The sequence below is a fragment of the Etheostoma cragini genome, chromosome 15, assembly GCF_013103735.1.
Source record: "Etheostoma cragini isolate CJK2018 chromosome 15, CSU_Ecrag_1.0, whole genome shotgun sequence".
Taxonomy (NCBI): Eukaryota; Metazoa; Chordata; class Actinopteri; order Perciformes; family Percidae; genus Etheostoma; species Etheostoma cragini.
Window position 1 is genome coordinate 13,964,736 of NC_048421.1, and position 12,193 is coordinate 13,976,928.

At 39.3% G+C, this 12,193-nt stretch overlaps 2 protein-coding genes across 3 annotated transcripts; both read right to left on the minus strand.

Moving 5' to 3' along the window:
- Positions 1–7,456: 7,456 nt before the first annotated feature.
- LOC117958609 (DELTA-sagatoxin-Srs1a-like) lies at positions 7,457–9,181 on the minus strand. The gene is made up of 3 exons (XM_034895096.1): positions 8,998–9,181; positions 8,405–8,530; positions 7,457–8,307 (listed from the first exon to the last, which is right to left on the minus strand). Exons 2-3 carry the CDS (start codon positions 8,506–8,508, stop codon positions 7,851–7,853), a joined length of 561 nt encoding a protein of 186 aa, XP_034750987.1. The 5' UTR covers positions 8,509–8,530; positions 8,998–9,181; the 3' UTR covers positions 7,457–7,850.
- A 499-nt stretch (positions 9,182–9,680) lies between these two features.
- LOC117958610 (bryoporin) lies at positions 9,681–11,985 on the minus strand. 2 transcript variants are annotated; one of them, XM_034895097.1, is made up of 3 exons: positions 11,830–11,985; positions 11,408–11,531; positions 9,681–10,368 (listed from the first exon to the last, which is right to left on the minus strand). In XM_034895097.1, exons 2-3 carry the CDS (start codon positions 11,509–11,511, stop codon positions 9,939–9,941), a joined length of 534 nt encoding a protein of 177 aa, XP_034750988.1. In that variant the 5' UTR covers positions 11,512–11,531; positions 11,830–11,985; the 3' UTR covers positions 9,681–9,938. The 2 variants fall into 2 exon arrangements, with proteins under 2 accessions (XP_034750988.1, XP_034750989.1); XM_034895098.1 differs by having other exon boundaries at positions 11,408–11,547; positions 11,830–11,959.
- Positions 11,986–12,193: the final 208 nt, after the last annotated feature.

Here is a 12,193-nt window from a genome sequence, read left to right on the forward strand (position 1 = left end):
TTTATTCACTTCATAACAATCAAATCAAAACTTGTTCTTTTCAAGCCAATCACAAGAGGAAAGAAGCAGACTGTATTCAGTTCAGCTGATGTTAACAATCATACTTCAACAGAATTGTGACATAATTCTGGCTAAGGTACTCTTTAACCTTTGTCAGTATTTGATTAAACACCTGTTTCCCTTGAGAACAGTGCAGATAGCATTGCTTTGTGCTTCAGGTAGTGTTTCAATATATCTTCAGTGAGCTTATTGTGGTGCAGTTGCTATGCTGCGCAAGTGCTAAAGTACTGTAGTGAAGGAAGCAGTGACATGTATAACACCCTCATCTGGCATACATAAGACTGCAGGGTGGGCCATTGTTTGTGTGTGTATGTGTGCGTCTAGGTGGGCTGGGCTGGGCGGGAAAGTGTGTTTGGTGACCTTCTTCCTCTCTAGATTTCGGGTCATCCTCATCCCCACCCTCTTCTGAACTCCTACGATTCGGTCTTCCTTATTCTTACAGCAAGCCAGAAAGAATTTCTGCCACCATTATGCAACATGTGAAAACAGTTTTAATCATATGTTTTTTGTCACATTACAGCAATAGTTTCAGCAAATAACATGTTTGTGTTTTTAGTACTCATGTTAAATACCCATGGTCAATTTACATGGGTTGGTGAAACCCTGCCCTCTAGTGGTTTTAGGTTTTAAGTGATAGAGTGAGATTTCACACCAGAACTTACCAACATGACAGTCATCCCGTTAAAAAAAAAAAGCTCAACTCAAAATGTTTTTTTTAATAAGTAACAGTGGTGTCACCAAACCCCCTAGCTGTTAATCTTTGTGTACAGACAAAATGCTTATCTGTCTATGTGTACATGTGTGGTCTAGAGATGGAAATCAGGAACAAGTAGTGAACAAAGTTGAGAAATAACTTACTTAGGCTCTGTATGTTCTGTAGTATGTCATGTCATTCTTGGCCCATTGAATCTTTATCATAAGATATAGACCAGGGCTTTTTATTGTCGGACCCTGTGCCCTCCCCCTCAGACTAATGCCTTACTCCCACTGCATGGTTTGGATCGATGCAACTCACTTTTTGTACCAGGTCCTTTTCTCTATTTGGTTTTCCAGTACACTGTAGTCCCTCAGTGTAAGTGAGACTCTCAGTTTATCATCATAATACTGCAAAATGAATGTGCCGTTACATCATCTTCAATGCAACATTCACCTAATTTGTTTAAAAAGAGGAACGTCTGCACTATGTCACTTGTACAGTTTTACATCCAGGTCAAGTGAATAAAACTATTGCTTGTCTATTTAAAGTGGTGGGTTTGTGCAGGATGTTGTGCTAGTAATGATTCTCTCTGACCAATCAGTGGTGTGCATTGTTTTAACGCCACTTTTTTTCTAGTATCAACTCATCCTACTTGGAACTTCGACAGAGGTCCTACTAAAAAATGAATTGATGCCATGGAGAGGGAGTGAGTTAGCTGGGTTGCAAAGGTTTTCTCCTAAATTTGATTACATTTTGTCAATCTGGCACGAGAGTATGCTGAATTTCCAACAGCAGCTCCTGTTTGCAATGTGAGCATGGATGTATTGACAACTATCACTGGATAACTATGACTCTGAAGAAAACCTAAAAACGTGATGATTCTCAGGCAAGTTCTGGGGCTTTTTAGAAATATGACAAATTAATGACAAAAAAATAATGTCAGCTACAACTGTTGAAGCTTACAAGGCAAAATGAGTGTTATTGTGTAGATCTAGGCGTCAGCTTGCTACAATACTTTGAGGTATGCTATCACTAGGAATCCTTCAGAGAGTACATGAGGCCATAGGGTTACTCTCCAGTCCCTCAGCTATGCCACATCACAATACCATAACAGTATGAGATGCCTTGACTCATATATAAATCAGCTGATCCGAACACAGTGATCTGTGCTGACACTGAAGTGAGATGACTTGAAGCTGTGGGGTTTGAATTGCTCTCTGAAACAGAGCATGCCTGCAGTCCTCCATCTATATTGTGTTATGTAAAATCTGACAGTAGTTAGTTAGTAGATAGTTTTGATTGACAAGTTTGATTGATTGGGTAAAGGAACCAGGAATACTTTTGAACTTTAGATTTTCATTGAGACCATTTGATCATAGTTTGATGATATCGTTGTGATCAAAATAAAAGTAGAAATAGAACTGAAACACTTTTTTTTCAGTTTTTCTCATTAATCGTGTCGGTCCAAAATAAAACAAAAACAATTCAATTTCAATTTCATTTCAATTTTGTGTCAAATCCTAACAGATGTTATCTCTAGGACACTTTACAGCTAGAGTAGGTCCAGACCCAACAAACTACCAAAGCCACAATGGAAATGTTACGTTAGCTATAGTTAGCTTGGATCTGAGACAATATATATGGCACATCCATGGATACATGAATATATATTTCTAGAACTGAGACAAAGACTGTGTTTTCAGACAAGACCAGAGACATTCCTCTCACTGCAGTAGTGATCACACCCAAGAGCTGCAGCTGTGTCTCCAGTTGCAGGTTTTGGCTCTGGAGCCTCTGTCAGGGCCTCTGGGTCTTCTCACTGTGGGAGCTGATGACCGTTATGTCCCAGATATCTGGCAGAGTGGTTGGAAGGACAGCGGGGAAGGGCATCTGTACATCAGCTGCTGGTTCCTTTGGCAGACTTAATAGTGTGGCTTGGGACTTGGCAGTGGACACAACAGAGGTGGCTGACAGTGTCAGCTCCACTGCTTCATCCGAAGGAGCATTCAGCAGTATCATTGACAGCTGGTGAAACGGTCAGTGTCCTGGAGTCTATGCCAAGTTATTGATGAGTTATTAATATTTCATTGAATTTTTGCAGACTGGAGTTTTGCCAGACTTGATGAAAATTAAAAGATTGTACCCATTGATGCGTGTAATTTAATGTGACATGAGTAATTACTCTGTTGTGTGAGATCCAGGCAGCTGGCACGGCAGTGTCAGAGCTGACCCTACAGCTGGATGACACCAAACTGGCAGAGGATTCAAGTAGGTTTGACATAAAAACTGCTGCTCGATCAGTCAGAATGAACAACCGTGTTCCACTGCCAGCTGAAAACCTGAGTGACAGGAGGCAGCAAAATTCTTCAGTTCTTCAACGATGAGGGAAAAGGGGCAGGGCCTGCACCAACCTGTGAAGGTCAACATGAATTGCTTTGAAGAGATTTATTCCTGAAAAAATACCTATTGAAGGAATAGTCATTGTACGTGAGAAACAACCAGAGGATCTCGGTATGATCAGAATCAGGAAATTAAAACAATTGCAAAACATGCACTCTACAAATATGCAACGCAATTGGTAGCAATGGTAGTAAGAGTAAGAGCAGTGTTTTACCACATCACCACTTAAGACTTAAACCTGGGTTTGTAGACATTCAGCATTATGGAAATTCTCTAGAAAATAATGTACTTATGGATAACCCTGTGGATAATTTAGTATATCTTAAATAGTATTAGACATCTTCAATAACTTTATAATAATTTACAATGAGTTTTTTGCCCGTTGGGGACAGCAGGAATGAGCTGTGAACATAAAACTGACACATTGTCACTTTTTAAGTTGGCAAACTTGGTTGCAAAACGTTGGAGTTGTGTTTCTGCCACCAGATGAATGTACTGTAATTCCATTATTCCCTTTTAGATGTTTTTGTCTCGGTCTCTAACGTTTTAAGGAAATACAAGACTCTTTGGCTCCTGAATGCTACACTATATTCACCAGCTAGTCCCTGGCTTCTGAGGGTTGTTAACGTAGCATGTAGCATGATACAGCAGGATTTTAGTACTTGTTTTTGCTGAAAAAAAAACTGAAAACGACACTATAAGAGCATGAGAGTTAATCAAAAAAAGGCAAACCCTGGTCAAATTAAGTACAGTCTCAGAGTATGACAAAATTTGGGGTGATAACCGCCAACATTTAAAAAAAGGGTAAGAAATGGAATTGAATTAGGTTTGTGTCATGTAACAAACTGACATTTTTAAGCAATATTGATTACAAGATACACCAATGTAATAGCACTGGACACATTAAGAAGGCAGTTCAGTTCTTAGTGAACAGAGTACTGTAGAGAACACTGTGTGTCCTCCCTCAGGTTCTCTATATTGTTACATGATAACACATCAGCATGATAAGTTCCATACTAACAAACTAACATGAGACAATTTCCAAAGCCTGCCACAAATAACGTGACCTTAGACCCACACATCTTATCCAAAGGAATTATTAACACTCTTTTCGAAATATGACCCACAGAATTTTTGAGAAACAAAATAAACATGCAGAAACAATGCAACTCCAGCTTAGTTTCAACACAATTGACTCTATTGTCTTACCCTTGTAGACACACACAAGGGGAACCTGACTGATATTGAGGCCTGTGGTTGAGATCCGATGATGTGGCTGCAGGCGCCTGTTGCCAGCCTGACACACATCCGAGTAAACTATTCAAGTGCCAAGCCCCGCTGGATATCAAGACCTGTTTGGAGCCAGGATTGGCAAGAGAAGCGGGTGCACAATAAAGCTCTGTCTGCTACTAATGATGAGGTCTCTAGGAACACAACTTTTCTGCTTATCGACCAATCACTGAACATTTTTTTGTCACAGTAGTATCCATGTATAGTATTTAAAAAAGACTTGCCTGGCGTGTTTAGAGCATTTAAGGTAAAATACACTCCATATCACAGGGGGCCTCTAGATGGCAGTCTTTGAGAGCATATTTAGTACTTGCAGGCACTCAGAAATGGCACCTTTTAAGTACACTTCTATTCTCTTTGACGAGAAAATAACCTGGTTCTAAATTGCTGATTGTAACTTTGTTTTAGGCTGTTAAAAAGGGCTGCTGCTTACACCCATACAAGTCATTGGAATTCAATAATTGTATGCTGTTTGGACACTCCCAGTTTGAGTAAATATACAAGTTAGTTCTCATCTTTGTAGGCTTAGTTTTAAAGCAAGTAGAACCCATGAAATTCAAACTAACTTGAAAGCAGAAACTTTGATGCAGATAGATTATGATGGGACTCACCCAGTTGATGCACTCTGAGCTTTGTGTTGATCAGCCGAGCTTTGTTGAGAGTCTCACAAATTCAAATATTTTTTTATTTATTTGTTCATGCTATGTACAGTGTCTGTGTATTTTCAGTCTTGATAACAGGTGGGGATGATAACAGGGGAAGTAAATAGAGACGTCAAGTACAATGAGAGAGGATATGCATGCTGTGTTTACTTCACTCTTCAGCCTTTTTCTATTCATTGCATGAAAACTACAGATGAGTTCAACAGCGTGTTGTCAAAATAAAAAAAGTACCCAGGGAAAATGCTTGCACAGTTTAAAAAGGCTGTAACAGGCGGTATGAGTTTTTTTTTTTTTTGCCATGGTAACATTTTCCAGGCTTTGTTTTTTCCTCTCACCTCTGCTCATCTTCTTGCAGTGGCTTTAGCTGGAACCTTTGTTGTTTTAGTGTGATCAGCTGATTTTTGCCTTATGAAAAGACAACATTTTTGTGGTGTGCCTGCACTCATCCATTTCGCTTTTCTTCGGGACATCCTGGTAGGATTTTGACAGAAATGTTTACCATGACAAACAGCTAGATTCACTCCTGTTTAGTGGCAAATAGCATCAGATTCAATCCACCACTGCTGAGCTTCTTATCCAGGCAAATACGTGTATTGTTTCCCGTTTAAGAAGCCTAATCCCTCTCTGTTCTTGAAAGATCTTTTCAGGCTTGCTTAATACAAATTTCATAATGCACAAAATATTGCATTTGATGTAAAACATTCGTCTCTGCATGTGCAGGTGCACAGTACCTACACTCAGAGATCACAAAAACACATTTACTGTACGTACATATGGACACAAACACATAAGCACTCACTCACAAACACACACAGAGAACAATATAATATAAAACCTGAAAAAAGACGTACGGGCAGGTATAGTAAACCTAGAGGAGATATTGAAAGAAAGAAATATGAATGTGTGAAAATTATCCCCATTTTAAAGCTGTGACAAACAAAAGTTTTTGTTTAGTGTCCCTCATCTGTTTATAGGCCCCATGTGACAATGCTTCAGGGATTGAGCCTAAACAGGCCTAGTATGTGGCTTTATATTATGTATGGCTCTTATGCAAATGCAACAGTGACAGTGACAGAAAACCTTTGATCTGGGCTTCTTCGTCGCTTCTACAGTCAATGCAGCAAAAGCATCAGGAATCCAACGGGACAACAGATCTAGGAATGCGGTGATGAGATTCTAAACATAATCAAGGGAACCTGACAACTTCGCCTGCAATGTAAATGAAGAGCTAATACTGCCTCCTGTCTTAGACACACACATTTTTCCTAAGGTTAATGACTGTATCTACACGGAATTGGCTGAGCCAGTACCGCAAAACACATTTTTAGATGATGAGATAACACGTCAAGATTGTCATTTATCACCACTTAAAGAACTACACAGCTTTTAGAAGTGTGATGAGTAACTGAGCGCTCACAATGATAGGGGGTTTTCATTTAAATCCATTCCTGTCTCATTCACCACTCACAGTCTCTGCCAAGAGCATAATTACAACAAAAAGCAAATGTATCTGTTCATTTTCTCATTGAGGATACTGATTCATAAAAAATAAGGGAATGTGTTTTGAACGATAACCACATAACTATATAACACATTTTAGTGTTCCCTCTAGTTCTGTCACGATTTCAAAGCCGGCAATTAAAAGCCTCTTTATCTCAAAAATCTGGGTACAATTACTGTTCTACTGAGTCTCCTAAAACCAGATTTGAATGACAAAAGGTTATATATAGTCAAGAATGTATTTATTTTTGTGCAGGTGTTTGTTGAGACATTATTAAGAATATATTTACAATAACAGTAAATGCTATGCTATGAGCTGCTCCGATCTTTCGCAAAATTGTAATTTTAACCTGTAGGTTAATTAAGATAATGAGAGGAATCAATGGAATATCTTAATAGAAATCCACACCAAAAAGGTGCAAAATAGTTTGTAACCATATGCTCTGACATATACAGAATGTGTTAATTTTTAACAAAATGCCAACCATGTTATTAACTTTTTTGCATTAGATAAACAACTTGAATAAAATATGTTTAATTTTCACCTGATGTTTGGTGTACTGTGAACACAGTATCAGCAATGATTGCTTTGATGTTGGGCGACATGAGACAGGGTGTGTCCCTATGCTGCTCTCATACAGCCACTGTGGAAAAACCAGCTCAGTTTTGTCTCTGTTTAAATCTTAATTTTGCTTTAAAATGATCCTCCCGAATCAATTGCAAACAAATTATGCCTTGTATTTTACACGTGCACAAAACATGTAATTTTGTAACAATATTAATCTTGCTTCGTTTAAGCACTTTTGCACTTTTCTGAAGTCATTCAGCACACACAAACACAAATAGCTTCATCAAAAAGGTTTATTTTATTCCTCAGAATAAAGTGTCAAGGTAAACACAGACAGACTCTGTGTGGTTTTATTAAGCTTGTTTGTGCCCTCGTCTTCCGGGTGAGTCACGCTTTGATTTTCATTTCTAAAGATGCCATTTTAAAACCGGATGCTGTCGAAACAGACAGAGGCTTCGGCTATAAAGGGGGGGGTTATTGCCGCATGGATTTATAAACAAACTACACTCTGATCCTAAGCAGATTTACTGAGGGGTAATACCCAGGTATACAGACACACATCAGCAACAACAGAACTGTTAAATCATGTGTATTGACTGTATTTAAAACAGTAAACGCTTGGCGTGGAGGGATGAATTCTGCTGCTAGGACAGGATAGGTTATGGAGGGTTCTCTAGTGAGCCTGCTGGCCCAGGGGTGTGAAAATCTTATCCCACACCTCTACCTTCATGATGGCATTGCCCATGGGACTCATTGTGGCCTTGATATCTAGGTAGTTTCCCACATAATTGATTCCTGACCCAATGGCTTCCTCCCTGACAAACCCACGCTCCTGTTGGTTCTTCTCGTAGTACATTTCTTTGTACAAATCTTTATCACAGTTACGGCCCTTTTTAAAGATACCCACTGAAAACCAGTTCTTGTACAGGTTGTAGTCCCATGGAACTGAGAACATGATGGCCAGTGTCTCAATGTAGTCATTTTGAGTCCTCTCAAAAAGGTCGTAGGTCAGCACACCAGTGCTACCGGTGGCTTTGCCGCCGGACTTGGTGAAAGTGCAGACCTCTGTCTTTAGTGGGCGCACTGTGGGTTGAGGTGGGTTGTATGTCTCCCCATTCTCCAAGTACACCCTACACAAACAGACACACATTACACATTGTCTTTTGCATCAATGTAATTCATTTTTAACAAGCCTGAGAAATAAAGGACAAAACAGTCCGGGCTTACCTGGGGTTGATGAGGCAGTAGTTTGTAGTGACATTTACAATTTCAATGGTAACGCTTCTCTTGCTATTCACATCGGCTGCTACAGCTTCAGCTGACTCCGTCATGTTGGAATGGGTGTGAGATCGGCTTGTAAAACAAAGGTCATTTAGGTGTTAACCATCTGAACTGAGCGACATAGCAGCTGTGACAAGCACTTCCCTCCACTTCTAAACACACTGGGAATCATGACAATCCCCACTGCTCTGCTGATTTGCTGTATTGGCATTACACTGACCTTCAAAAGTGCACATGAACGGGCACTGGGTATGAATGATGCATTTCAAAAAGGCTAATGAGATTTCAAAAACATTTGTAAGGAATCAGAGAATAACAGACTTACATTGCCTCATTAAAGTTTTTTCTACAGCACAAAGGAGCATGCAATAATGAAGTTAGAGTAAAATCTCTAGAGAAAATGATCACCACTTTTAATCAACAGATATAATATACACATCAAACAAATGCCCCATCAGGCTTCTGTATGTCTCTACAAATATTTAATAATTTACATTTCTTTCTCAAGTCTTTTTTCCCAAATTGTCTAAGTGACCTACCTGTTTAGAACTTCTGTTGAATCTACCAAGTCCCAAAATGGGATTAGTCACCTAGAAGGGAGGCGCCTGTATTTTATTTTTTCATAAACAAGGATGTATGCCATCACCCAGGAAACCCTCCCACTTGTAACACAACCCCTCTTGGATAGCACGCACCCTCTTTTAACACAGGAGAACCCATTTTGTTTTCTCCTGTGGGATAAAACTGCCACACCCTAGCCCGTGGCAGAGTTTGCAACGGTTTCCTATTGGATACTGACCTCTTAGGTAAACAGGGATAATTTGCTCAGCACACGTATTTTCTTCTACAGGGTTGTGGCTACATGGACTGATATGGTTTTGAATCTCTCATTCCTGTGGTATTGTGCAACAGAGACAAAAGCAAACTGAACAAGTTGAGACAGACATCGGTGCTGGTTCTTTACTTCTTATTTTTTGTTTAGTTGAAACTCTTGCAATTTCAAATCCACACAAGACACGCCCTCGTTAGAGCAAGATGGAGAGTGGGACAGTCAGTGAAGAACAATCTCATGCCAATTAAAAAAACATCTATGCACATATTCCATCTGTTGCTACTCATTAGAATTGGATGGATCCAGTTAAGAGATTAAAACATGATTACTGTTCATCAGTAATAATGAAAGCATACTATAGGTGAACAAATAACACACAGAACAAAAACATTGGGTTTGGATGTTTTATTACCATTATCAAAGACAAAGGGAGAGTACAATATACATAAGCCCAAAAAATATCTAATGGGACATCCTTGAGCTGGCTGTCAGATATTGATGTCTTTCAGTGGACACAAAATACAGCTGACAGCAAAATCAGTCTTCCTCTCCTCTGCATGGCAACATGCAGCAGTAGTCAAATCACATAAAGTTTATTTATTTTGTTGGGTAAAAGAGTAAAAACAAAAGAAAAACACCAGCAGACTCTTAGCGACCCATTTTATCATACAGCTCCACTTTAACAATGGCTTTGCCAATAGAAGACATTGTGGCTCTCAAATCAACATATGCAGCTTTATATTCCAGCCCACAGCCGTGTGTCTCAGAGCGGGTGAAGCTACTGAGATCTTTCCCATCATACAGCTGGTCGTACAGATGTTTGTCGCAGGCACGGGAATGCTCAACCACACCCACAGCCAGCCTGTTCTTGTACAAGTTGTGGTCATAGGGCACAGAGAACATGATGACCAAGCGCTCTGAGCAAACTCGGCTCTGCATATGGAACAGGTCGTAGGTCAGAAGGCCAACAGAGCCCGTTGCAGTGTTGTCATCCTTGGTAAAGGAGCACACTTCGGTCTTGGTGGTGCGAACTGTAGGCTGGGGCGGGTGATGACAGAAGCCACTTGACATGTATACCCTATACAAGAGAGCAGGAGACAAATCCTTATTGATGAAAGAAAAGAATTTTGCAAGTTTTGTTGGAGATTGTCAGTGTACTTCTCGAGTGTTGGGCTTTGCAGGGTACCTGAACCGCCTCATACTGATGGATGGAGTGTGACTGTGCAAGTACTGCTGTGGACTTCTAAGCAACAGTGAGTGTACCTGCATGCGATGTGCAATGAGGCAGTGTGTGTCACCGCGTGATGGATAGGTGGATGTTTTTAGCAAAGTGATGTCACACATGAAAACCACCCATCCAAGATATGGTCTGTCCTGTCACAGCTAGATAAATGTGGAAGTGTGGTAGAAATTCCAATAGACGTGGGTCTTTCTATTTATTGTATTGTGTCGTTTTATTAATTTCCCCTTTTTTATCAGAAGTGAATGAAACTGACAGCTTTTATTGTTGAGGAATAGGCAGCGACCAAATCCAATAATGCATGATGTATGTTAAATACATAGTATACTGACATTTCACTTGCCCTATCATTGGGCTTTACTTTGCATGAAGTACAGGATAACCATAAACAGATGTCTTATGCAATCTGTGCTTTTTCTATGACTATTAGAAAGAAAAAAGTAGTTGATGCTTCATTTATGAAATGACTGCATACCAATGCTGTAAACAGGCATTACAATCTCAAAGCACTTCAAAGCAATGCATTAAGACTTTTGAAAATGAATATTTCTCCCTGAAACCAATTTAACTTGAGTAAGCAGGCCGATTGCAGGAGCTTATCTCTAAGTGCCGAAAACAATGTTCAAGCAGCTGACTAAAAGACTAAGCTAACCTGCAGTGAACTCTAATTTAGAGTGTTTTAAAGTGTTTTATCCAAAAGAAAAAAGATGTTCTAGTTTTTCATAAATTGCAAATTATCTTTGCAGGAGGTCATTCAATAATTTGTTCTTAAAATAAAAAAAGTTTTTGTCATCATCCAATCCACTTTGCTCCAAGATGTTGTGTTTATTTAATCAATTTGCAGGTATTAAATTGGTAAATACAGTTACAGACTTACTTGGGGTTGATGAGGCAGAAGCTACCGCTGACATTGGTTATTTCTATGGTGCAGTTTCTGTTGGTGGTAAGAGTAGCTGACACAGCTTCTGCTGTTTCTGGCATCTTGGCTGCAGGACTGAAAGCTTAGAGCAAGGACTTCTTTTTTTATAAAAGACACAAAGACAAGTATTTAGTTTTTAAGCGATGGCAGGTCAAAAGAAATATATAAATCTTTTCCTTGTAAAAACAAATTACCCTTTTATAGCCAAACTAAGAACATTTTCTTTACTCTTGATTACTAAATTTATCATTCTTTAGTAAAGTGCAACTACAATGTGACTATAGCTCATATGAGAACTGTGTACAGAGTACAGGATAACAAACACATTATATGTACTGTAAATTATAATCTTGCTATTAGTAGAAAAAAATGATATTCACCTTTTGAAGGTAAATGCACTAGTTGTCTTAGGCAGCAGAGTCAAGTTTTCTTTTTCCCAGATCCTGCAGAGGGGTGGAGCGCCTCCCCTGTGTCATAACACCTCCACAAAGCTTGTTCCAACACAAACACAGGCGTGTCCACAGTGAAGTGAGCAGCATACACCATCCCAGAGGGAAAATTTCATCTAAAAAAGAAGCACTTTTGAGAATGTGATCACAATATAAAGTAATGCATAATAATGCTAATTAGGTGAATCATTAAACTAATTTATATATTAACTAGACGTGTGTCAACCTTTGCCTTCACATCAGACATGGGTGGTGTTGATATCCCCTCTGCTATTAAAGGCTTACGGTGAGTTCA

Excerpts from the sequence above, each read along its gene's own strand:
- LOC117958609 (XM_034895096.1), bottom strand. The coding sequence starts at position 8,508 with ATGACGGAGTCAGCTGAAGCTGTAGCAGCCGATGTGAATAGCAAGAGA. Across the intron at positions 8,308-8,404 it reads TACTGCCTCATCAACCCCAG|GGTGTACTTGGAGAATGGGG; the intron begins GTAAGCCCGGAC and ends CTGTTTGTGTAG.
- LOC117958610 (XM_034895097.1), bottom strand. The coding sequence starts at position 11,511 with ATGCCAGAAACAGCAGAAGCTGTGTCAGCTACTCTTACCACCAACAGA. Across the intron at positions 10,369-11,407 it reads TTCTGCCTCATCAACCCCAA|GGTATACATGTCAAGTGGCT; the intron begins GTAAGTCTGTAA and ends TCTCTTGTATAG.